Source organism: Cotesia glomerata, linkage group LG1 (genome assembly GCF_020080835.1).
Source record: "Cotesia glomerata isolate CgM1 linkage group LG1, MPM_Cglom_v2.3, whole genome shotgun sequence".
Taxonomy (NCBI): Eukaryota; Metazoa; Arthropoda; class Insecta; order Hymenoptera; family Braconidae; genus Cotesia; species Cotesia glomerata.
This window is the reverse complement of record NC_058158.1, coordinates 5,174,403-5,202,139: the sequence shown is the minus strand read 5'-3', so window position 1 is coordinate 5,202,139 and position 27,737 is coordinate 5,174,403. Positions and strand designations below refer to the sequence as shown.

General features: G+C 28.5%; 2 protein-coding genes across 7 annotated transcripts; both read left to right on the top strand.

The window, feature by feature from the left end:
• Positions 1–180: 180 nt before the first annotated feature.
• LOC123259324 (RNA-binding protein 24-B-like) lies at positions 181–15,797 on the top strand. Of its 5 annotated transcripts, none has more exons than XM_044719712.1 (6): positions 181–564; positions 4,745–5,148; positions 6,241–6,367; positions 7,601–7,661; positions 14,349–14,611; positions 15,080–15,797. In XM_044719712.1, the coding sequence occupies exons 2-6, from the start codon at positions 4,888–4,890 to the stop codon at positions 15,223–15,225; spliced, it is 858 nt and encodes a 285-aa protein (XP_044575647.1). In that variant the 5' UTR covers positions 181–564; positions 4,745–4,887; the 3' UTR covers positions 15,226–15,797. The 5 variants fall into 5 exon arrangements, with proteins under 5 accessions (XP_044575647.1, XP_044575627.1, XP_044575667.1 ...); XM_044719692.1 differs by having other exon boundaries at positions 14,349–14,615; XM_044719732.1 differs by having other exon boundaries at positions 183–564; positions 14,349–14,530.
• A 2,172-nt stretch (positions 15,798–17,969) lies between these two features.
• Positions 17,970–26,174, top strand: LOC123259307 (solute carrier organic anion transporter family member 74D). 2 transcript variants are annotated; one of them, XM_044719676.1, is made up of 8 exons: positions 17,970–18,217; positions 20,096–20,342; positions 21,005–21,442; positions 21,528–21,775; positions 23,832–24,108; positions 24,217–24,412; positions 24,709–25,283; positions 25,969–26,174. In XM_044719676.1, exons 2-8 carry the CDS (start codon positions 20,150–20,152, stop codon positions 26,139–26,141), a joined length of 2,100 nt encoding a protein of 699 aa, XP_044575611.1. In that variant the 5' UTR covers positions 17,970–18,217; positions 20,096–20,149; the 3' UTR covers positions 26,142–26,174. The 2 variants fall into 2 exon arrangements, with proteins under 2 accessions (XP_044575611.1, XP_044575617.1); XM_044719682.1 differs by lacking the exon at positions 17,970–18,217 and adding an exon at positions 19,760–19,782.
• Positions 26,175–27,737: the final 1,563 nt, after the last annotated feature.

The window sequence follows — 27,737 nt, the reverse complement described above, 5'->3', positions numbered from 1 at the left end:
GGGACAAGGGAGTCGTATCGGGTTTAGTTTGGGAGCCAGAGGGTAGAGGATGAGGGTAGAGGGCGCAGGGGAGTCTCTCTAGGTAGAGTGTAGTCTAGAGTATACTAAACTTTTAGTTTTAGTGTAGTAGGGGAGCTCACGTGACCCGATTGCCAGCCAATGGACGTCAGCACCCCAGGAGGCTTCGCGGTCTGACGAACCAACATTCGTGTCGCAGCTGTCTACGAGTCTCTGCTCTTGAATCGTCATTCGCACGTGGATCTTTGTCCGTGACGGGTGTGTGCGCGCGCGCCCTTTAAACAATACGCCGCATGTTACTAACAATATCTAAGTCGTGCTTTTAATGAATTACACATCACGCATTTTTATTCTCCAACTTACTAATTACTCATTGTTGTTGTTTTTCTTTTTTTTACATTTGATCGTCCAGTGTAAGGCCAGTTCTGTGTAAGATTCCAAATATTCGAGTAGAGTGATTGCGTGTGAAACGTAGTTGAGGATTATTTCAGTGCGTCTACGGATCAGTGTCCTTGGAATTTAACTTTTCCGAAATATTATTTATAGGTGAGTCAACTCGGTTGCTATTTATTATAATATTTATGTTGTCACAGCATAACATTAAGATATAATTAATTTTATTGGAATGAGATACTTTTTTTTAGGCATCTTTGATGCAGATTTCAGCCACTGGGAGTTAAGTGTACTCTAACATAAAATGTACATCGACACACAATATCCCGCAAACTTGTGCGTCGTAGGCACGTGCTGGGTGTTTATTAATAAACCTGAGCCTGAAACTCGAATTATATGTTCGTCTGCGTTTTAACTCTCTTTCTCTCTCTCGCTCTTTCTCTCTTTTTAAATTTTATTTGTCAGTTTTTTTAAATTTGATTTTCGATTTGGAGTTTTTGTTAAAAGGAAATTAATCATTTTGGGAAAAAATTTATAATATTAAAATTGACCAACATTTGACAATTTTTCTCATTAAAGATTCTTTATGTAGAAGGTTTGAATCGTTGCAATTTTTTAATTTTACCACGTGTTTTTTTTTTTTTTTTTTTTTAAATTTTTTATTTAGGTTTATTTTTCTGTAATTATTTATGCAATCATAAACATATAAAAAATTACAAACTTTATAATTTAATTACCAATTAACAAATTCAAATATTCATAAATAATAATTTAAGGTTATTAGTTTTTATAAACCTAAATTTCATTTATTTACTGATTATTTATTATTTATTAATTGATTTATTTATTTATTCAAGAAAACTAGAAATTTTTTATTATCAATTAATTGATTATTTAATAATAATTATTTATTGTTTGTTTTCATATGACACTTTAATCGTCAATACTATGATTTAAAATCATTGTTATCTTCCTAATAGAAAAGGCAGTATGTTACTAATGGTAATAAATAAATAATATTTACAATTGTTTTTAAATAGGGTATCAAATTTTTATTAAACCAAAAAAATAATGAATAATTCTTTTATAAAATTAAAATTATCATAAAAAAAATAGCATAGATTCATCTAAAATTTCAGTTTAAAAATGTCAAGTTTTTTCTTTTGGGCGATTCCGCGGGAGACGATTTTTGACATAAATTTTTAAATCACAGTATTTGTTACTTTTTTTTTATACCAATTTTTTTCAATTTGAGGAGGGTAAGAGCATTTGTGTTGCACGAACGTCGAAGTCTAATTTGAAAAGCAAATTAGTTTTGATAACTGCTACTAAAAAAAAAACGTAGAAAAGTTGCAAAAAAAGTTACGCAAAAGTTACGCGTTTCTGATGTTTACAGCGATTCTGAAGATGAACCTTAAGTCTGATAAATCGCCGACTATTCCAAACAAATAATTTATTTTAGTTACATAGGAAAGTGCTAATTAGTGATACAGCATCTATGATCTCATATCTTTCATTTAAAGTTACATGGAAATGTTTATATTCACTACAGTGAGACGTGTTGCACCCGCGATAGTTTTACGTTGCACCCGCGACTGGATAAAAAGTCAATGATTTATAATATTTATTTCTTTTAATAATTTTATTTAAATTAATAATTAGTTTGTTTTGTATTCTTTTAAAGAATGTAAAAATAACTTAATAAATATTTCATAATTAACAGACTTTTTTCATTCTAGCTTCATGACCTTTAATGGTGGGCCGATTTCGTTGCACCCGCGATAGCACTTTGAATTTCTCCTGTGTCTATTTAGACATATTATTAAATGTTTTTATATTAATTTTTGTAAAACAGATTACAATGTAATCCTGCGACCAGTCATTTCTTTAAAAAGAGTTTTTATTTTCTTAGTAAGAAGCCTTGAGTGAGTCTAAATGTTGCACCCGCGAGTACGGAATCGCCTTTTTCAATATTAAAAAAATAAAACAAATATCAACTAATAATAAAAAAAGAAAAATAAGAAATTAAAAATTTTTGTAAAAATGAATACAAAGTAATTTTTTTATTTAACATTAAATTCACAGAATGTCTGTGTTTGTATTAAAGGAATACTGTTTAATTTCTTCTTAAACAAAAATACAAATATCTGTTATGTATTTTTACCATTACATAGATAATAATATATAATTTACAATCAGCAGAATTAAACAGAGTAGGGACCTTCCTACTCATACATGCACATCCCGTACATTAACTATTTAACATAAAAGTCCACCCTGTGCTGTTAGCTACAGGCAAAATGAAGTAAAAGTCTGTTATTGTGATGTATATGCTTGGAGAGCGTTGTGCCGGTTTTGAGAATACGTAGTATGTACTATGGATATCATATATTATTTTTGGGGTCTGGGCATCACATGTGTATGAAGTGTGAGTAAAGGTACTGCTTAGCTGGGTATGTACTTGTTTAGAAAAAGGAGCCTAAGTCCCCCTATTTACCCACGAACCTGGGCGATACGACACGTAGTATATAATAGCAAGTATGTATGTATGTTATGTACGATGTGCACGATGTATGACCCTCTGGGTTTAGTTTACTTGCTTATTACCTGCTTTCCCGCCACCACGGTGCGCTATAGTACTGTGTTAGTTTTGTCTGCTGCAGCCAGAACGTGCTATGCTGTATGCTGTACTATACAATGATCGTCATAAAAATAATAATAATGATAATCATAATAATTTCGTACAGCGGCACCGGTTCGTATAACGAACAGCAGCAGAAGCAGCTGCCCATTGTCAGAAACACTCTGCTGGCTTACTTGTGCTGCTTGTGCTCTGTACTCCTATACTTTTCTGTTCTGCTGGCTTATAAAATTTTTACAGATTATACCGTACTATATATTATGGATTTTGACTGGCTTGGTTTTGGTGTTATTTATCAGGATATATTAATGGTATATGCAGAAATATTTAAAAAATTTATTGGATTATTTTTGGGGTAGAAAAATTTTTTTTATTTTCTTTATTAATGTCACTGTTTATTTGGTTATATGTAAGATTAATGAAATCAAATTCGAGTTTCAGAATTTTATTATTAAATGGTTATTCTTATATAATTTTTTTACGTCGAATTGATTATTATTATTAATATTGTACATAAACAAGAAAAAATTAACGAAATAAAATAAAAACAACCGGAATTTAATTTCTTAAAAATAGAATTATTATTATGAATTAAAAAATACGACAGGATTCTTATTAATTATTAAATTAATTATCATAGTTTTTTTATCTAAATGAATTATAATTAATTGATTTTGAACCACAGTTAAATTTAAATATCAATAAAATTATAAACATAAAGTTTTAGTTTTTATAAAAAAAAAAAACCAAAAATTTTTTTTGAAAAATAATTATAAATAAATTATCAAAAATTACCTACAATTTTAACTATGCTCCATATTTTTTTTTAATTTTTTTTTTAAATAAGGTTTTTTTAAGTGGTACAATGATAGCAATAATAATGATAAATTTAATGAAAATTTTTGACCGTTTAAAACCTTAAAAAAAAATATAAAAATTCTATTTTAAAATAAGATTGCTATATAAAATATAATAACTGTAATAATTAACTATACTAGTACGGAAGTTAATAACAGTAATGACACCTTATTTCATTTATAATGCAATCATTAGTTGAATTCCATCATATCACGGTAACCTAGTATCAAAAGCTCTGATTCCTCAACTGGTAAAACTGCTATTCATACCTAAAATTTTAGCAAGAAAAGTGACAAGAGAAGCGTATTATTTATTCAAGATCTATCGCAATCGGTATCAGCCCTCGGGCGCTATCTGAACTAGGTCAGTGTCATGTCAAATGAAATCAGTAGTGGTAGAAAAAAGAAATTCAATGTTTACTTTTATTAGTGTTTAGACAGTTGCGATATAATACTGGTTTTGTTAAATATATATGATATAAAGCACAACATACACTTATATTCATGTGTAATGTGTATGGGGTTTCTGCCTGACAACCGGTTGAAGCAGGTCATCCAATCGCCGGGAAAACAGCAGATACACACCTGGTTACTCTACCGGGCTTCTGCTCCTTAGTTCTTTATTCTTTATTCCTATCAACCGTTTTTAGCTATCAAATAAATTTTTATGTAATACATATAAATACATATAAATATAAAAATAAGAATACAATAAAGTGCATTTGCATTTAAATAAAACGAAGCTTGTCACTCTACACCCTTATAATAATTGTCTTCCAACATCTTGTACGTTGAGAAATAATAACAACTGCTTTTTATTTTTTTTTTGTTACAGTTTTTTGCTCAGATGACATCTGTGATATTTTGAGCTCAAGTAGACTAGTCTTTTTAAAAAACAATAAAAAAAAAACAAAGGGCAGAGCAGAGGAAGTGAATTTAGATAAAAAAGAAGTAAGATAAAAGTAATTGCCCGTTAAAATGCTGATGCCAGGTGCAACGGGTCTGAGCGCGGTGGCTGCAGGACCGACTGGTCAAGATGAGCTGGTAACGAGTCTTGGTGCTCTGGCGGGTGTAACACCCCAACAGAAAGACACAACATGGACGAAATTATTCGTCGGCGGACTTCCCTATCACACTACCGATAAAAGTCTTAGAGAGCACTTCAACGTCTACGGGGACATCGAGGAAGCTGTCGTGATAACAGACAGACAGACCGGCAAAAGTAGGGGCTATGGATTTGTAAGTGTGCAGTGGTTTTTTATTTCTGCTACTTTATTTATTTTTACCGTCTATACTTAATAATCACGACTTATATTATCATCTTCTTCTGTCTTTATCTTTACTTTTGTCTATCTCTGTTTCATTTATATGATCCAGCTATGCTATAGACTTTCCCGTACCGGGACAAATGTTTCGTTGGAAATGGAGTATGCAAAACGGTGAAACTTATTCATTATTATATTACTCCATTGCCAAAGAAAATTATTACTTATTATTTTAAGTATCTAGTCTCTCTAGTCCTAGTAAACTTTTTATTTTTTTATCATTAAGTATTAGCTTGCCGTTACACTGTCTTGGTTAACGTTTTACTTTATTTATTTATTTTTACATTTTTTTTTACGCTTCCTAGTTCTCGTTTGCTCATTTTATTATTTTTTACTATTTGATATTATAATTTTATCGTTTGCTGTAAAATCTCTATTTACTTTTTTTGTTTTACTTATTAATTACACGTTTGGGCCTTTTATGTGCTTAAGAATATAATTACATAAATTATTATTTCTCATGCGTAAAAATTTAGGTTAATTATTTAAAGTAAATCAATAAAAAAATATTTAATATTATTTTTTTATTGAAACAAATTACAGTAGTGGAAATATGACAGTTTTTTTTTTATTATTAATTAATATTGTTACAATTATTTATTTGTTAAAAGTAAACTAAAAGTATGTCAAAATTTTTGCTAGTGCATTGAATTTTTTTATTAAGTAGTCAAATATTTTATCAATATAAAAAATTATACTTTGAATGATTTTAAAAAATTAATTTGTATTAATCTAGCAAAGTTTTATTTTTAATTAATATAATTTTTTTTTAATTTCTAATCTGTAGCTATTGCAAACTTCACCTCAATTTTGCTTTATAATTAGCTGACTTATATGTGAAAATAGAAACGATCGGATGACAACTAGTTGTTTTGTAAAAGTAAATTAAAATAACCAATAACTGTTGATTGTTAATTAAATAAATATCTGTGTGGATAATTTTAGTATTTACACTAAAAATAAGTGCTTTATAAATAAATTTAATAAACAAACGAATTTATCACAGGTAATTATGGGTGACAGACCAGCTGCCGAAAGAGCGTGCAAGGATCCCAACCCGATAATTGATGGCCGGAAAGCTAATGTTAATTTAGCAATACTGGGCGCCAAACCACGTGGCAATCTCCAAACCAGTAAGTTTAACAAATAAGACATCTGTAATTGGCTAAAAAAATAGTATAAAATTTCTCTCTTCGCTAAGACTGGGAAAAAATTCATTTAATTCCAAGTAGTTTTGTAATCACAGTGATATACAATAATAGTTAGATTAGAGTCGTGGCTTTTTATTCAACTAGCCTCTGCAGGTCGCAGTCGACCTGTAGAATTATCAGCGACTTATAATCAGTACATGGGAAACAATACCCGTTACCTCATTCACTCACTCACTTACTTACTTTCTTATCGTATATTTGGCTGGTTTCATGATTTTTTTATTAACTGCCGTCTCGAAATCAAACGCGGTGACAATTATTTATTTAAAAACTTGTGAGCAATCGAGTGGTGAAAATAGGGAGAGAAATGAAAGAAATAATTTATTTTTTGGGTATTGATTTTTTACTGAACAAAGGGTCGGAAGTTTCCGTCAAACTGTTGAACTTACGTAATTTTTAAAATTATTTTTGATGTCACTCTGTGTTGAAAGTCTGCCAAAATCATTTGGTTTAATCATCATAATCCAATTAAAATACTATAGTGATTTATTGTTATAAATTAATATTTAATTAAAACTAACAGTCTCTGTCTCAGATATCTTAACTTGATTTTAAATTAACTGAAAATATATTTTTAGAATAATTTAGGGTGCGTGGAATTAAAATCTCCATTAAATGACTTTTTACTTTTGAGAATACTAGTAGTGTATAAAAATAAAAGAGCGATGGTATAAATTAAGAGTTAAAATAATAAAATAAGAAATAAAAAGTTAGTGAATAAATAAATAAAATAAAAAAACGTTTGTTGAGAATTTAGACGGACTGTCTTCTGAGTCATTTGCTCGACTGATTCGTACATTCTCGGGTCTGTTGCAAATAGTGGCCGAATGCCAAAATCACTTTTATTTGCCTTTACTGCATAGCCTTTAACGTCCAATATAATTCAACTGATCATATGTCTCCTTGTCATTTGCCCAAAATTATATTCGTCTAAATTATTTTTGTCAAACAATTGTAGTCGGGTTATAAATTTTTACAAATTTTATGTTGATGCAGACAATAAATATAATTTAAAAGAGTTTCTTTCATTTTAATGTATATAAAGCTTTTAAATATTTATTTATTTATAAAACTATACAAGATTTTATTTCAAAAATATTTTTATTAACTTTTTTTTATGGTTCATGTTTATAAATTTTTTAAAATTTTTTCCAGCATTTCCATTTGCCGCTGGTATAAGAACTGGATATCCTACAGTACTACCTAGCCAATATGGGTAAGTTTAAAGATACTAAAAAACTGTTTTCAACTAAAATTTTACTTCTACAATAATTTTTTTTCAAAACATTATTTTTTGAAAAATAACCAACACAAAAATTAAAAGGAATTGTTTCGGCAAACCTCTCTCAGAAAATCGGTATCAACTCTAACGAAGTTATAATTTTTTTAATTAATCAACTTTGATTTTACTATTTTAATCTATTAATTTATTTATTTATTTATTTTAACATTAAAAACTTAATTTTACGGAAATTTTGTTTTGTTTTCTTGTTCTGTTTAAAGCAAAAATATGAAATGACATTTCAGCGTTTCGAGGGTGCAAGAAGGCACTGCGAGGAGTGAGAGGGAAAGGGGTTGAAAAGGAGGAGAATTGAGAAGACGCGTTCATTGATAAAAAATATATTGATCATGAAACGAAAAATATAAACAAAAAGAAAAAGAGAGAGAGAGAGAGCAAAGTCGAAAATTCTGTCGATACGTGAGGGCGGGAGAGACCGTAATCATGAGTACATACACATTATTATCTAATAATAAACGTTATTTTTTTTTTTTTGTTTACGAGGATGAACTCAATTTTGTTGGGGTGTGGTTTTTTTTTAATTCTCTCTTCTTTTTATTGACGTGAAGATTGGTTGCGATTGCCATTGAGAGATTTGAGATTTGACAATTTAATTTTGTTTGTTACCGATTGTTTCTATTTTGTTTTTTTATTTTATTGTTTTTTACTTTAATCTTTACTATATTTTACCTACTGATTTGGTTTTTTATTTGTAATCAACGTTTAAGTAGTGGTTACTATTAATCGAATGTTAATACAACAATAATCGACAATCATCATTCATGATAATAATTAATATATTTTATTTAATAACAACAACAAAATATTTTCGGTGCGAAATCAAGTTTTATCGTTATCTTGTATGTCAAAATACCTTCAATTAAATTGCTTTTTTGTTGTACTAGTTTTTATTTTATAAACATGTACAAATACAAACTGCACTATTTCGAGCTTTTATCACGCTGGTGGCATCAATTCACAACGCAACACAAATTTGTCTAGTCGGATTAAAGCTTAATTGCCTTTATGGATTTATTTTTCCATCGCGATAATTTTTTTCACGGTCAATGTCATGTCACTGTAAATTTATGCATATCTCAATCAATTTTCTCAAAATAGTGCTGTACACTTGTAAATATATTTCTCTATAATATGTTTTTCTATAATCAAATATTTTTTTTTAATAATTAATTATAATATTATTAATTTATAAAATAGCTTTTATGATAAAATTTGACTATTGTTATTTAAATTTACATTATATTTAAATAATGCTACTGCGTCGATTCTTAAGTCAAATTAAATTTAGCTTCATCAAAGCTGTATCATAAATAAAAGATTTAAAAAAAAAATACAAATAATTCTACAAAAAAATAATAAAAATTTTATTATAAATAATAAGGATTGATTTGCTCTCTCTAACAATTAAAAAAAAATTGGACGATATAAAAATAATTAACTTTTGCGTGTGTGAAGAAAGCTTAAACTACACTTGATGTCGCTATTGGTGTGATTGTTAGTGTTTACTGTTGTTTTTTTTTTTTTTTAATTTTAATTTTTATCTTTTTTGATTTTCCTCACTTTGTTTCCGTTATTTTATTTAATTTATTATTGTTATATTATTATTACTATTATTAATTATCATAATTATTATTTTTTGTGGGTGTTGTAATTTTTATTTTTTAACCCGTGTCGCGGCGCCTTGGACTACTATCCACCAATAATTTAAAACCGTAAAATAAAAACCAGTGTGGACTGAGTGACTCTGGCGTTTTGAGTAATGTCGTAACGGATGAATAAATAATAGTCATAATTACACGTAATTGGTTTTGTCTGGAGTTAGTCATTATTATTTTCCAGCAGACATGCGAGGAAAATAAACTAGTTCTGCTGTCCCTTGAGATATTTTTTCTCTCTGGGTAATATTGTTTTTATTAAAATAAAATAATTTACGAGTTTTATCCGCCGATCTTGTCATCGATCAGGCAATTATCATGTCCCGAATGCAATTTAGACGAACACCTCATTTATTTATATCTCACGTACCGGGCTAATATCTTCAGTCTTAATATTTATGGAGTATTTACATACTATAAAAATGTAATAGCACATAAAAGATAGACCATAATGCTCATCCTTATCAGTGTACTTTCTTGTTTATTTGAGCGAATTATATATTTTATGGTAAAGGTCGTAAATCGTGTGATAGATAAATTTAGCAACTTTGTATGGAGTAGTGATAATTATTTTCGTTGATAAAAAATATTTTATCGGTATTTAAAATTTAAATTTAAATAAAATAGTCGCTTGAGAAATTGAAGATGAAACTTGTAATCGTTAAGGAGGGTCAAAAATAAAAATGCGATAAATAGACGTAAAATTTTATAACTAATTGAGATAATAATAAATAAAATGAATTTTATTTTCTTATTCATACTGTCAAAAAAATTCATCAGTTTTTGAAGAAATAAATTTTTTTATTCAACAATTATTAAAAATAAACAGAATTAAAAATTTATACAGAATAATTAAAAGAAAGTAAAATTTTCAATCCCAATTTCGGTCATACAAATAACTTAACATGTATGTATGTATCGCAGACAGATAATAAAAAGACATTTCTAGTTTAGATTTATTCATCGACAAATGTTTTATTTAACGCTAACGGTTTATTTATATTTATATTATTATTATCATTATATAGGCCTTAAAACATTTAAACCCGAAACCCAACACTGAACTCGTGACAACGACAAACATGTTAATTTTTTAACTAAACTTTTTATTTTCTATTTCTTCCCTGTCGTCGCGCGTCTGAGATAACGACGAGGCTTGTGTATATCGGCCATGTTGGTAGCTGGCGTCGGTCCAGTCTTTATTTAGATCCACCTGTCTAACCATGTCGGGTTGACGCGAGTCCCAACGTTTAAGATTTGCCGCCCACATGTGATACGTTTTTTCCTTCAGTACACTTACCATTATATTTATACATATGTATATTAAATACTGTATACCCATTTACAGATTTAAGGGTCTGCATTTTGCTTTATTTACTCAACTACTTTACTCCACTACATATATTTATAAGTATGAATATATATTTATACCGACACTTATAATATTAATATTATTGCTAAATATATGACTCTTTTTCTCATCCAAAGTTTATATCATTGTCGTGCGTAAGAAAATTAAATCACGTCTATTTTAACATATAATAATAATAATAATAATAATAATAATAATAATAATAATAATAATAATATAACGAAACACCTGTCTACGCATTTCCGTGTCTTTTTCTTCTTCTTGAGTAATTTATTTCAGTCGGACAAATTCTAAAATAATTTATTCAGGCCGTTAATAATTCCTCAGCTCAAAAATTAAATTTACGAGTATTATGTGCAAAATTATAAAATTTTTATTTTAATTTTCAAGGCATTGATATTTCATTTTTAATATTTTTCGTTCATTTACCGATTAAATTAACCCCTAAATAAATGTCACCACGCCCAAGTAAAAAGACATTGGCCACCAGCGAGTGCCGGGATTGGTAGATTATCCCATTGGATTATCAATTTGGCGCCGGCGCGAACAGTGATAACGATAACAGATGAAAAACAAAGGTGAAATTCACTTATTGGCAGTATAATCTCGCATTGCACTCACGCATTCAATCGTTAATGCACCCGTGTCCTGCATACACAGCAATTACACCCGTCAATTACTACACCGCAAATACAATGCATTTATTCTTATTTTTAAAACAAATAATTAATAAGCAATAACAATTTTTCTAATGGTCTGTTCCGAGCCATTTGCATAATGAATTTATCGTGTCGCAGTGATGCATCGCCGTGTTCAATATTTTTAATTTTCTTCATGACTTAGATTCGATCAGATAATCGATGTCCTAGATGAACGGACAGTAGACGGTAAAACTAGTCGGGGGTGTACGTGTTTATGTTTTTGCAATCCATCAGTACTAAAATAGTTAGTGTATGCCCATAGATGATGTGCTAAGTATAAAGAGGGTAACTGAGTACGATTGCAATCTACGAGCCACTTTGCGTCGGAAATTGAGGGTGCTTACTTACTTCCGTCACGGAACTTGCCGCAAGCTTATGTTTATTGTTATTCGTGACCACCAAAACCTATTTAATATTATATACGTACATATATCTGTGGAGGTACTTGTTTATTTTTCGTGATAATTGATTATGTATGCACTTGATTAACTATTTCTTAATCTTGTACTTGGCATTGATTTAACTATTTAGCAACAGGTTAAATGTTTTTTTTTTTTTTTTTTTTTTTTTTTTATTCTAATTAGAGTTTATCTATTTAACTTGATTATTAAAATTAACAAGCCGTGAGTCAAAATATCAATCGCGTTGAAAACAAACATTTCAGAGTAAATGTGATCTTTTTAGCCCAGTACTAAACTAATGAGTTGACAAAAATAATTTTAAAATGTATTTTCTTGAATTGGGTCACACCGGAGCTTAGTTTTGTAATTAACTGAAAGCTAATGGTATTTGTGCAGCATAAATTTAAAAAATGAGTCGTTAATATACAAAACAATTATTTAAAATTATTATTTTCCATTAGTGTATCTTGATCATGATTTAAAAAATATAAATATTGGTAAATTAGTTCTGTGTATTCTTAAAATATTTTATAACTCTGTCATAATTTTTTTTATCTTCGTAACTTTTAAATACTTGATGAAAGCTTTTCAGATTGTTGATTTTTTGTGGCCTAGTTAAAATTTCTCTCAACAGAAATGAGATTAATAAGAGAATTTAAATCATAATTGAATATTTTTTGGCTAATGAATCGATGATAATTTTTTTTTTACTCTACTTGAATCTTTTATTCTATAATTTCATTTTTAGACGCTAATTTTCGTTCAAGTTACTTTTTTTATTTTTTTATAACATGTATAGTTTTGTATAGAAGATTCTCTAGCTTGAACAATAGTATCACGCGATTTTTTTCATCCATAATGCACAGTGACCGCATTTTAGATCTACCCGATAGATAATTCCAATGGGAAAAAATAAACTTAAATATTATTATTAGAATACCATGAAAATATCAAAATTTATTACACTAGTTTAGTTCGTGTTTTCAAGCAACCTTCAATTCAGGTGTTTGGTAAAATAAAAAAAAAAATTAGAAGAAATGAGGGCTGCAATCACAATAACTGTTAGACAAACTGCGAAAAATTGCTGGTCATTGTGGACACTCAACTCATATCAGTTGGATTGTTTGCCGATAATTTAAACAAAACCCAGGAGTATAAAATATAAACAAAAATGGATAGAGAACACGCGTAAATTATTTTGAAAGCCAGTAGCCAGGCAGTACATCAGTTTGGTATACTCGTTATTGTTATATATTTGGAGATTCAAATAAAAGTAAAGGGGGCAGATCGTGATCTTACATACTATATATATTATGTATACACATATATAAACGCGTATGAAAAGGCAGTTGGTCGGTTTTGTTATATTAGTTTGAGTAGTTTACGTACATTGAGGCCACAGGACTCCGGAAATATTGATTTCTCAGCAGACTCGACTGGACACTGAGCATTATCGATCGTGTGAATAGAAAAAAAGTTCACGGCTGTCCAGGATGTCTGAATATTTCCGTCCCACTGTTATTAAATTTTTTATGTCTGAAACTTTTTTGTTAATTTGTGAAAAAGATTGCCCCTGAAATCGACACTTGACAGGCTATCCTGTACAAAAAGTGAAATAATAACATTGTACAATAAATAGTATTGATAACGAAGTCAGATAAAAATTATAAATTATTGATCGTCTCTTTTAAAGAAGTTCGAGTAATTTTTTTATCGTTACTATTATTTACTTATTTATTTATTTATTTATTTATTTATTAAGACGATGAGTCTCTCAGTCCTTCACTGACAAATTTTTATTCGATTTTTTTTCACAAAAGATGTATTTTTACTGAGTACAAATAATTACAAATATGATACGCAAGTGTGAAACTTGATGTCAAATCAATTCACATGTGTGTATTACAACTTAAAAAAAAATTTCAAGTAACAAATGTTCTAAGAAATACTTATTGTTATACAGACACTAAATTATCGATAAATACGCTCATAGAAAAATTGACTGGATTTAAGAGGAAGAATTTCAATTTTTTAAACCGAAAAAAAATTTCTTGAAACTAAGAAAAATTTCTCAATTTGAAATCTTTCAACTTGATTCAACATAATTAAATTCTTAAACTCATCAAAGAATGACAGTTAAAAATTTTGATTTAATCATTGTGTAATAAAATATATATACACAAAAAAATTCTTGTATTAAAAAAATGAATTTTTTAAATTTAAATAATTCTTTGAGCATGAGTTAAAAAAATAACAAAATTCCCGTATCCCTCGGCGCCTTTTGTGTATAATTTAAAAAATTAAAAAAAAAACAAACAATTTATCATTAATTTAAGACTTCTTTAATTGCGTAGTGAGATGTAGTTTATTGACTTGAATCAATAATACAAATTAATTGATAATGAATTTTTTTTCAATAATATAAATTTCTATTAGTTGTAGACTTGTACTAATTATTTGTAAATATTTTTCAGAGTACCACCAGGTTACATGTACCAGTCGCCTTACCTGGCGGCGGCGGCTCCTGGAGGCTTGATGCAATTACCAACGACGCAATTGAGCCACGCGGCAGCTGTAGCCGCGGCATCGCAGTTCTACGAGTACCAGAATGCCGCGGCGGCTGCAGCCGCTGCAGCAGCGGCTGCTACGTATCCTGGTACGTCGTCGTACAACTTCGCCGAGGCTGCCGCTTACCCGTATACCAGTGCTGCCGCGGCCGGTACGTCTTTAACGAAACGCAAGTAGGGATAGACGCGATTTAACATCTAGGTCATTAGAATCTGAGGGAATTCATTTTTTGTACACGGAAAAAATTCACGCGATTAATTAATTGAAGTAACTTTTATTTTATCAACGTGTAAATTAATTTTTTTTTAGGTGAAAAATTATTTTATTTTTTCATCTATTAATTTTTTATAGATTTCATTGAAAAAAATTTTTTTTAATAAAATATACTGATTAATTTTTAATTAAATTGAATAGTCGTAAAATTAAAAATTTTATAATTAATAATCAATAATTAATTTTTTTCGTGTACACATTCACCAAATCATTAAAAAACAACCCGCTATTAAATCGCGTCTGTTTGATAAAAAGAAATTATCACTCCTAAATTTAATATTTATCATTAAATATAAATATTAAATAAAAATAAAAATAAAAATAAAATTAATCGATTGTATTAACAAAACATTTAATTTTTCAGCGAACGCAGCGGCCGCAAGCTACGTAACGCCCTATACGTACGCGACATTACCAGGTGCAGCGGCACTGCAAGGAGCAACAACGACGGGTGCAGCCTTCCCGGGATTGCCTTACCAAACGACGCCCCAAGAGGCACGACTTCAATAGACACCAGTAGTCCATACTACTATTTATACAACTACTTATAATATAATATAATATAATGAAATATAACTCTGCGGCATAAGCCTAACTTAAAACATTATACATTACATTAAACATTATTTCTGACGAAATAATAACCGTCTAAGTAAATCTATTATTAGACTACGGTTAGTGTAGAGTACAGAGGATAGATGTTATGTTATAGAGAGAGCACTGAGGATATTTAAGTGAGAAAGCGCAAGCGAAATCGAAGCGGTATTTGATAAAATAACGCTAGTGAGAAAGAGCGAGTGTATTTTTAATATTATTATTATTTGTTTATTGCAAAAAAAAAAAATATTTATAATTAAATAATCAAGAATTATAAATATTTTTTTTTTTTTTTGACTATTTCTCTATTTATTTATTTTCATTTTTCTTTTGTTATTTTTAAATTATCAATCTACTGAAATTACTCACGACCTCTATCTTCCTTAATCTTCCCGGAGCCAAACGTCAAAAAATAACGAGTGGGAAAGTTACTGAATAATATTATTAATTATGTAATAAAAGGAGAACAATACCAATTACGGCTCGTATACATAAAGTCAACCTCCAAAGAGTCTTATACTTTTAGCATTACAATTATTTAATTTATCATGAGTAATGAAATCAATTAACTGTATACATTAATATTGTTATTGTAATTATTTAAAAATATCCAAATCACAAATTTTTTTTTTGTAATTCTAACAATTTTTTAATTGAATATGTTTATTAATGTAAAACAATCGTTTAATGTAATTAAGTTATTAGTTAATTAAAGATTAAATTAATTTAGATCTTAAATAAAATAACATGATAAGTAATAAGTAATAATTGAAAATAAAAGTAACTTAGTCAATCAATAAATAGATATTAGCATTATTATTATTATTATTCATAACTAAAAAATTGTTAACCAGGAAGAGACAGTCAAATTTTTATTTCTTAATCTAATGAATAATTTTATCACTTAAATCTCGATTTTTCCCTCAATTAATACTCAAATGTGGCCTTATCGAATAACGTATTGAATAAGTGTCGTACAATATAATATTGAGGCCTTAATAAATTAATAAGATAATTAACGATCGCTCAATAAATATACAATCATATGTTAAATATATATTAGTTGATGATGAAGTAATAATTAAAGTAGTTGGTACAGTAGAGAAAATAATAAAGTAAAGTGAATTTTAAATAAAAGTTATTTTTGGAAGCTAGTCAATGAGAGTTTAATTATTGGTCTCGAGACCTGGTAAAATGTACAATTTTTTAATTCGTATTTCGATAAAAATTAATTATTAATTGATGATCAGTTGTTGATAAAAATAACTAAATCTGACTAATTGAGACTTAAGATAAAATTTGATAAATTAGCGAAATTAAAATTGAATGTCTGGTCGAACAAAATTGATAGTATAAAGAAAAAGGATATTGATGAAAACACAGTTGAAAGTAATTAATTAAAAATTTAAGTTAAGTTGAATCATAAAATAGATAAAAAACAAAACAATAATTATTGTCGTATGTAGATGACATTATTTTATTACTATTGCAATTTAATAATTATTATTTTTCACAATTATTAACTATTGCTATTGTTATTACATAATTGACGTCATAATTGCCATCTTTCATATGTTATTGATTAATATATATCATTTTTATTAATTAGTTATTAAGTAGAACTATATTATTCATTATCATTAAAAATTATCTAGATAATTAATAAATGTAGTTTCTAAATTTAAAATTATTAATGCGGATAAATAAATGAATGTATAGCTAAATTTGCATTATTAATTATTTTCACTAGTTATTTCTATTATTGAATTTAATATTCATTTCATTATTATTTATTTGTTATATATTAATTGTAATTATCAATTCGATGTACGGTTAATAAATAATTAATATTAAAACTTTGTATTTTTATTGTACCTCTATTTTTTAGATTTAATTATAATTTACTTTAATAAAACTTAAAAAAACATTTTTTTTTTAATTATTTCAATGCGTTTATTGCCAAAGAATAATCGAAGTTTTTTAAAAAATTTATTCTTCAATAATTTATAATAATAAATTCAGTTTACATAAGACAAAAATTTTGGAATCTAAATTTTCTAAAAAATTAAATTTTTTTAAACAAAAACAAATAGACATTCAAAACTGTATACTTCTTTTTTAATGAATAAAATAATAAATTTAACAGGCGAGACCATCTTTTTCTCGCTTTGCTCTCACGGAGTTCAACGGAACTATCTCTGTCGCACTCCCAACAGCAGAGCAATTGCAGTTTCGATTGGTTTCACGAAACGAATGAAATTTTTGAAAAAAACGCTTTGTGGTGAAATAGTTTATTAAATTATCTATTATCTCTAAAAACGTTTTTTCAAAATTTCCATTCGTTTCGCTAAGCCGATTGAAACTGCAATCACTGGTCTCGGCTGTTAAGTTAAATTGAAATTAAAATTTCTTCGCATTGAATGAATTCTATTTTACCAACAGAAGATATAAAACTTAATAACAAAATTCCCGAAAAGATGGCAGTGAAATGTAGATAAATAATTGTTTCGCGCTTCCACTTGCGTTTAGTTCTATTTGAATGAATTTAGAATGGATGTTACTAAACGCGCAAGAGGAAAAGTATGTCTATAACACATATATATTTACACATAACTATGTAACTCGGACTGTGGTACTGCGGAGGGGACAATTGCGATAGGTACCGTTTGCAAGAGGCCAAGAGCAAAGAAGATTATCACCACAGCGCAAAGTCTCTTCGTGTAGTTATCCCGCGGTATCCGCGAGATCCTGTCCTGCAAAGAGCTTATGAGATAGTACTACTACCATTTAACAGCAAAAAAATATTATCAGTGGCGTAGAGTGCGAGTTTATTAAAAAAAGCATCCTGGCTAAAAAAAAACAGACAGTCAATCCCCGGGCTCCCTAATTGCGGGGAGATGTTACGGTAAAAATCTTGCAATTATATTTTATTTTTCATTTAAAATTTGAGTTATAATTTTTAATGATCATAATCATGATACTAGTGGAACTTAATATTATTATTATTATTATTTATAACTTAATTTATCATCATTTATATTCTTAGGTAATTTTCTTTTTAACGTCCTTAACTTATCGTAATTCATCACATCAGGTTGACATTCAAACTATTCGTCACATCAAGATTAATTTTATTTAAAAATTTTTACTTCCCTCTCATATTATAGCAATTAAATATTTGCACGGTCTATTTCAATAAGTAATTAATTTTTTGCAGACAATACAAACAAATTTTATCGCTATTTGTTCGATTAAGATCGCGATGATAAATGTATAAAATCGATTAGATATCCATTGTTCGCTCAGTTCTATAATCTTTTATATTACATGAGATAAAAAGTTATTAAAAAACAAATTAGGTGCTTATAGTGATGAAGAAGAAAGATTGATTTATGTATACATTGTAATTGCAAGTCATCAACATACGTAGATAATTATCATGATCTTAGTTTCTTAATTTTCATGCAATCTCGATCGTACCCAGAGAACTCTCGCGCACGTGATGTCATTACAGTAACGGAAGTATGCTCCATGAACGCTTACTATTACGAAAAGTCGCGTCAATTGATTGTGCTTACACATGTTACTGCTACATATTTATATATACATATGCGTGTATATGTAAATATATAAACACGTAAATATATTATTCATTATATAAAAGGTACATCAATAAAAAAAACATTTAATGCTTATTAGAAATTCATTATTTATTCATTCATTTATTGAGCGGCGTTAAATACTCATTGTTTTGTAATTAATTACTTTTTTGCTGTAATAAGTTTAGTTTAAATTGAAAAAAAAATTTTTCAAGGGGAACTTTGACAGCTGTCAAATTTATAACTTTTGTTATCGTTAAAATTTATTGGATGCTTTTGATTAACCTAAAGTTTATAAAAATATTTAATAAAATTAATATTAGAAAAAAATTATTTTTTAATAAAATTATTATTAGAAAAAAATTATTATTAATCTCAATAATGAACAACGAAAATTGTATCTTATTCTACTGAGTTTAAAGTTGAATTTAAATAAAAAATAATGAAGAAAGTAAAATTAAAAAACGATTGAAATCAATAATTATTGGTAAATCGATAAATAATGGAGAGAAATATAAATAGAAAGGGATAATTATAATAAAATGGGATAATGTTTGATCGATAAAATAGTAAAAATATGTTATTTATATGTATAGTATGTAGATATATGTAACGATGGTCTGTTTAATATCAAGGTAAGAAACGAGGAGATGACAAGCTGTCAACCAATGTCGAGAGGCAAATAAAAGCGAATAGTAACCGTGGGCTTTTGTGTTTAACTGCACGTTTCCGCAACTAACTAGCCAGAAAGTGGATCACAATAGATAACATTTTTTTTTACCTTAATCGAGTTTAGATTTATTTTACAATAATAAAATTTTTTACAAGTTCATCGTTACTGAAATACGCATACGTCCGTTACTTTTTAAAAGTATTACTTTTTTAAATTACTCTTACAAATGAATTGATTACTTTTAAAGTGATTGTAAGGTCATGTTTATGATGCGATATGAAAATCTTGAGAAAAGTAATAGTCATTGAAATTAAGACAAGAGTATCATTATTACATACTTAACTGCGATTTTAGATAGCAGGTTTATTTTTCAGTAAGACAATATAATAAAATACTGCGGGTATTAAATTTATCCGTGGTTTCATTTTATCACTCTATTCAATGATATCTTTGTTTTTATTAACATACATGTATATAAATAAGTATAAATTTTTTTTTTCATTTTGCGTAGGGCTTGAAAGCTGAATGGGAGATTGATAAATACGTAACAATAAACAATAAAGCTATGACGGAACCAAGGCCAACACATTGTGGACTGTGTGGAATTTACCCAAAGTGGCTCCAAAAGCGCGCAACGCCACATACCTTTATTTTGGTTTATGGTTTTCTGGGACTTGTACAGGCGATGGCCTTCATATACATCGTCGTCACGCTGACGACATTAGAAAAACGATTTAAAATTCCAAGTCAAACAACAGGTGAATTTTATATTTTTTCTAGCTAAGTTCAAATTGATATTCATAAATATTTTTAAAAATTTCTCTGATTTTGAAAATCAAAAAATTTTTTGCGTTAATTTTTCTTAACAGCCGAGACCAGTGATTGCAGTTTCAATCGGCTTAGCGAAACGAATGGAAATTTTGAAAAAACGTTTTTAGAGATAATAGATAATTTAATAAACTATTTCACCACAAAACGTTTTTTTCAAAAATTTCATTCGTTTCGTGAAACCAATCGAAACTGCAATTGCTCTGCTGTTGGGAGTGCGACAGAGATAGTTCCGTTGAACTCCGTGAGAGCAAAGCGAGAAAAAGATGGTCTCGCCTGTTAATATTAGTAAGCTGAAAAAAAATTTAATTGATTCAAGGGAAAAATTTTTGAATGCTCAAGAGAATCATTTTGAAAAACTTTATTGTCTTGAATTAAAATAAAAAATTTTTTAATTGAGTAAAATTTACTTGAATCAATAAAATTTCTCAATTCAAGAATTTTTCCCTTCAATTAAATTAATTTTTTAAAAAAATTTTATTTTCTCATTTTATAAATTACGTCCGATTCCGTAAATTATATATCCTCATTTTATCCTGAATTTATTAGCTTAAATTATCCCAATTTAATAATTGATAAATAAAAATTAAAGGTATCATATTGTCTGGGAACGAGATCTCACAAATCCTGTCATTAATTCTGATGTACTACGGGGGCGCAGGACACCGCCCAAGATGGCTAGCAGCCGGCGTAGGATTCAGTGCATTATCATGTTTCATTCTAGTGATTCCCCATCTAATCTATGGTCCTGGTAAGGCAGCGCTGGCTTTGACTCAAGAGCATTTGGAAGAAAGCATTTTTTTAAATTCAACGAAAGCCGGTTCGAGTAATAGCCCGACTTACCTCTGTCCCGGGACGAACGATCACGACAAATGCGATGAGGAGGATCTTATGGACGGGAGTTTACTGCCGCGGTTTTTGGTATTCATGTCCCAATTTGTCCTCGGGATTGGCACTACTCTGTACTTTGGATTAGGACAAACTTATCTTGATGATAACACCAAAAAATCAAACACCCCGATGCTTCTTGGTAAAATTACATACTTAAAATTATTAAATAAATAAAATTACTAAATTTACTAAAACATAATATTTAAATTGTTTAAATGTTGTAGGATTTACTTTTGCATTAAGAACCACTGGACCAGCGTTGGGATTCATTTTAGCTTACGCTTGTTTGAAGCTTTACATTGTACCGAGTCTACATCCAGTTATTACTGACAAAGATCCAAGGTGGTTGGGTGCCTGGTGGTTGGGATGGATTATTCTCGGGTGCTTGCTTCTTATTTTTGCCCTACTTATCGCCATGTTTCCCAAACATTTGCCAAAAGATGATAAAAAAAAAAACAATAACAAGAATCGGGTAATTTTTTTTTTTTTCATTCAAGCTTTTAAATTAATACACAGAGAAAAATTTAAAATTATGTCCACACAAGTATTTCTTGACTCAAAAATTTGTTAAAACATTTAATTTTTGCCAGAAAAATATAATTAGGGGAGGGGGGGGCAAAATGGGGTAGGGGTGGCAAAATGGGATACCCCCAAAATTTCGTAAGAAAATTTTTTTTTTTCCAAAAAGCTCTTTCAGCTTCCTAAAATATATTTTAACGTCATTTCCTACAATTTAAAAGAAAAACAAATTTTTTAATTAAAAAAACAAAAAAAATTTTTTTTTTCTAACTTTTCTTACAGTAATTTTTATCGTCATTGTGCATCGTAATAAATTTTTTTTCACATCTACAATTACTTTTTCTGAATTTTTAAGTTCTCGCTTTACAAATGAATGATTAAAAAAAAAAAAAAAATCGGGGAGTCATTGGTTCCATGCCAATTTTCGAAAATCAAATCTTGACTGGAGAAAATCAAATCTTGACTGGAGAACAAAATTCTTGGCTCGAGAAAATTTTCAGGTGCCTGAAGGAAGACTGAAGTTGTGTTGCCCGAAATAAAAATTTTTCTTGAAATTCTATTTTTTGTGGAAGTAATTTTTTCTTAATTCAAATTATCATAAATACTTGATGCAATAAATTTTTACATTTGATCAAGATTTTTAGATACTTTAGGGAAGCAGTGCCACCTACTTCAGCTGAGAAAAAAATTTTCTCACCTTGAGAAAATTTTTCTCTTGAATATTTGATACCCATTTTATATTATTTTAGCGTGCAATTATACATATTGAATGAAAAAAAATGATTCAACATTATTTGATCTTCCCATTTGATATGTTAATCAATAAAAATATTAATGAAAATTTTCTTCTATCTTTATGTTTAATTTTTTGGAGCAAGAGGCTGAATTTTCTCAAAACAAGAAGATTTTCTTGACTTAAATAAATTTTCTTGGATCAAGATACATATTTCTTAAAACAAGAGAGTTAATTTTGTTGGAATAAGTGAAATTTCTTGCGTCAAAAAGAAAATTTTTTTTTCGCTCAAGGAAATAATTAAGAAAAAAAATATTTTATTGGCTCAAGTGAACCTTTTTTTCTGTGTAAACTAACCATTATAAAAGAATGTCTTTTTCAAATAACTTCAAAATTTATTCCCGGATAATTTTTGATGTCATAATTTAACTAACAATGCTCAGAAAACTGTGTCAGAGGCCGCCAATTTCTTCAAAATCATTTGGTGGGCTTGTGAGATATTTAATTTAAAAAGTAAGATCTTCAGGCCTACAAGATCATTCAATTTGAAAAAATTTTTCTGAATCCCTAAACCAAGAAAGAGAGTGCAAAAAAATTACGAATGTTCTTTTTCGTGCTATTGCTTGGAATTGCGTGAGAACTATGTCTAAAAAATTTTTCACCGGGAGATCCAAAAATTAGAATCTTCTCAAGGGAACTCTTTTTTTTATCTTGATATTATTTTTACTCAAGCGAAACCCGTCAAAAATTACTACAAAATTAAAAAATTTTTTTTGCTACCTCAATTTTTGTTAAGAGTATATTGCGTCAACTATAACAATGTTTCTTTTTTGGGTGATTTGTTCATCTCTCTGGGTTCTTTCGTAGACTTATCGATAAGAAAATGTTATTTTTTTAACGACATTTCATTTTCGGATAATGGAATTTTTTTTTCACTTTTTCAGGGGGTACCCCATTTTGCCCGCAAAAAAAAAAATTTTTTTCTACGGCAACTTGAAATTTGATTATTTTCCTTCAATTACGACTGAAAACGAGAAAAATCAGCATATTTAAGTCCTTAAAATCATAACGGTTTCTTAAGTACCCCATTTTGCCCCCCCCCTCCCCTATATATTTTTATTATATCAAGCAAACAAACAAATAGGCTCAGTTAAATTAAATAAATTTTATTAAAATTTATTCGACCAATTCTTTAGACTGATACATTTTTTTTCTCAGTGTAATAAAATTAATTACATTTTATTGAATGATAAATTAATTATTCTTGTTAAAACAGATAGAAGGTGAATTGCCACTAAAAATTCAAAACGGAATCGAACGGGTACCAGAATTATCACCTAGAATTGAAAAATGTGAGGAAGAAAACGCGCATCAGCCTTCGCTAAAAGATTTCCCGGTGACGCTGAAGCGCGTTCTTTCGAACAAAATTCTCTTTTGCAACAACTTGAGCGCTGTATTTGGAATTTTTGGTCTACTTCCTTACTTCACCTTCATGGCCAAGTATCTCGAGGTACAATTTAATACTTCGGCAGCTGGGGGTACTGTTATAACAGGTACTATCATTTTTATTTTATACTCTGGTTTAAATTTTATTTAATTATATAATTAACCTAATAATTGTTGTTTTTTTTTCTTCTTTTTTCAATTCACTGATTATAAAGGTCCCATTGCGCTAGTAGGCATGGTGCTGGGGTTTTTGGGCTCGGGGTTTTTCATAAGCAAAGTTAAGCCACGACCTACAAGACTTTTGAGCTGGAATGTATTCGGTGGATTTGTTGCTTTTTTTATACAAATAAGTTACATTTTTATTGGCTGTAACCAAGTTCCTATTGAAGGAGTCAATTCTATTACCATGGAGTAAGTTATATTTTATCTATTGTTGTGACTTATAATAAAATGTAAATTTTAGAACGTTTTATAAACTAATTTTTTTTTAATTATTGAACGATTTAAAAAAAAATTATCAAAATTTAAACTCTCAATTTTACTTTTTAAGTCAAATTTTTTATGATAATTTAGAATAATTACAAACAAATTTTTTTCTTAATTTTCTAAAAAAAATTTTTGAAAGTTAATTAAAAAGTATTTTACTCAAAATTGAATAAATCAAATTTTTAATTATAATAATAATTAACAACCATTGATATTTAAAGGGTTAATTTTACAACAGCGTGTAATGTTGGATGTAATTGTGACGGCGTTAAATACGCGCCAGTGTGCCACGAAGCGTCAATGACATCATATTTCTCAGCGTGTCACGCTGGCTGCACCAGTTTAATTGACGCCCGGCACTACGGCAACTGCAGTTGTGTACCAAGCGCCGCTAATTACCTTGCACCCGAAAAATACAACAATGACAATTACAACCAAAACACGAGCCAGCCAATACCAGACGATACAGTTGTCCTCGGGCCATGCCTAGGAAACTGCATTAACTCGTACATAACATTCATTGTGCTGAGCATGATTTGCCACTGCTTGATGTCGACTGGCAAAATAGGAAACGTGCTGATAAATTATCGGTGCGTACAGCAGAAAGACAAGAGCGTCGCTCAGGGAGTCACCCTGATGTTCATATCGCTCTTTGCGCTGATACCTGGTCCCATTGTTTACGGATTTATTTGCGATCAGTCCTGTCTCATCTGGGAAAAATCTTGTGGGACTACCGGCAATTGCTGGTACTATGACAAAGATAAATTTCGTTATCTATTTAACGTCACCGGTGCCTGTAAGTACTCAATTATATTATTTACTTTTGTTAATTTTTTTTTAATTGCATGTTTTAAGCGCAAAATTTGTATGTATTTTCTGCTTTTTAAATTTTTCATGAATTTTAAAAAAATTATTCAAGTAATTAAAAGTAATTTTGATACTACGAAAAATAATTTTAGTTTTTCTAAGAACTACTGCAATATTTTGCTTATTTTATTTTATTTTATTTTCTTTATTAATAAATCCTGACAGCCTGTATGGCCAATTATGAGGATACAAAAAGATACATTAATGTATTTTAGAAGGTATATTACACATGTTGCAATGATTTGCTGGTAAAATAATTTGCTGGTAAAAATTAAAAAAAATATGATTTATCAATCAATTAAATACTATAATAAATAGCCTAAACTAGCAAACATTTGACATGTTAGTTTTTTTTATAATGGAAGATTAAATAATTATTAATAGTTGGAACTATTAAAATATTATTTAATATATATTGTTGTCAAAATAGTTTTTCGTTTGAAAAATTTTTTTATTCAGATAAATTTAATTAATTACTCAAAGTTAACTATAAAATAAAATGTCGCGCTTAAAGCATGCACACTTAGATTCACCAGTTTTTTAATTGTAATAAATTATAGCCATAAGCAAATTTAATTAATCCATCGATAAAATCTTTCTCTTGTTTATCCAAGGTTTTACATTCGTCGCAGTTTTATTAGATATGTGCGTCTGTTATCTCAGCAAAGATTTGGATTTATATGGAGCCAATGAAGATAAACGTAAAAATTTTATACTAGAAGATACCAAAATAAGTGATAATAATAAAAAAGATAAAATAATTATTCAATACAATGAAAAATTATAAATTATCATCATTTGTTTTATAAATAAATATTATATACAGATATAAATATTATAATATGTTATATTTTTTTAGTTAAATAAATTTTAAAAAATCAATCACTTCTTTTTTTCTCTTATTACTTCATTTTTAAAATTCTGCAGGGGACTCAACGACGTCGCTTAAAAAAACAAACGGAAATGGAATTAGAGGGCTTGTCTGAGCTGAGATCCGAAGCCTTTTAGTTTATAAGCCTCCTAGATCTCCGGACTAATGAATTCTGGGATAATGCAAAGATGCGATGAAATAATTACATTTAAAAAATCGTGTATCTCGTTGAAATTTTAAAAGAACATTAAAAACATATGTGTTTATGTTTTTTTAAAGAAAAGAAAAAAGTTTGTTTTGATTCCGGTGATTTGCTGATAAGTTGATACGAGCTTACGCGGGTGACCGTGACCCATTTTGGATAGCACTCATCAAAGTCTTCCGAGTCAAAGTACAGCCTATAGACGCAACGGCGAGGTGGAGAATAGAAGACGAAAGCAGGGCATACATGTCGATCTGTGCAAGTAAAGGTTGTCTTATATTCCGTCGTCATATCACGAATACAAAGATTTAATGACGTTACGTCGACATAACTATTAAACGTCTCGCTTTATTCGCTCCACTTTATAAAAGTACCTGTAGCTAACCGACGAATAAATGCTGATGATTAATGTCGAAATCGTTCTCGACGGTCTTACTATGATGATGACAGTATGTAAGATGCATAATAAATTTTGCTTTTTTCTATTTTTTTTTTAAATCCGCATCTTTCAAATCCTTACATTTAATTTATTAAAAAATCTTTCTAAACGCCGTTTTTAATAAAAATTATAAATCAAGAATTTTTTTTCTTGATTTAAGATCATTAAATTCTTTTGAATAATTTTCAAATAAATTGTCTGTACTTTGTCTACAATAAAAAAATCAATAATAAAAGAAAAAATTGATTTTGTTTATTTAATGCACGTTAATAAAATGATTTATTTTAATTGTTATTCAACAATTTTTTAACACAATAATATTGATAAATTATTATATTTTTTTATCAATATTTACCGACAGGATCTTATTTATAATTTATTGATCTTTTAAATCCATTATCTTTTAAATATTACCGATGATTTAAATTTTATAATTTTTTCTCTCGATACTTGTTGTCAACTTGAAGAAAATAATATTATAATTAATTCTAGGATGATTAAATTTTGCAATTAGTTAATAGGTAACTAAAATATCAACCATGTATTTATAGTAACGATAGTTAAATCCGTCTTATTGAAGTCATTAATTATTATAACCAATTAATGAATGTTTAATTTTGATCTATTAAGTACTTGACTGAAATACTATAAAGAAGAAGTAATTACTTGTTAGCAAATTAACTTATAATTACGGAGACTATCGACTCTATGATAAAGTAAGCAAGTAGAAAATCTAACAATTAAAACAGACACATTGACTTATTAAATAAACCGAAAATAAAAAAGACTATATTTATTGTTATTATCGGTCAAAGGTATCAGATAATCAACTAACTTAAGACGAACGCTAATCTTACTTTCACAGATTATA

Bases quoted from the DNA above. Each gene is read 5' to 3' on its own strand.
- LOC123259324 (XM_044719692.1), top strand. From the start codon at position 4,888: ATGCTGATGCCAGGTGCAACGGGTCTGAGCGCGGTGGCTGCAGGACCG. The intron at 6,368-7,600 runs GTAAGTTTAACA...AATTTTTTCCAG, and splicing joins ACGTGGCAATCTCCAAACCA to CATTTCCATTTGCCGCTGGT. The intron at 7,662-14,348 runs GTAAGTTTAAAG...AATATTTTTCAG, and splicing joins GTACTACCTAGCCAATATGG to AGTACCACCAGGTTACATGT.
- LOC123259307 (XM_044719676.1), top strand. From the start codon at position 20,150: ATGACGGAACCAAGGCCAACACATTGTGGACTGTGTGGAATTTACCCA. The intron at 20,343-21,004 runs GTGAATTTTATA...TAAAAATTAAAG, and splicing joins AATTCCAAGTCAAACAACAG to GTATCATATTGTCTGGGAAC. The intron at 21,776-23,831 runs GTAATTTTTTTT...TTGTTAAAACAG, and splicing joins AAAACAATAACAAGAATCGG to ATAGAAGGTGAATTGCCACT.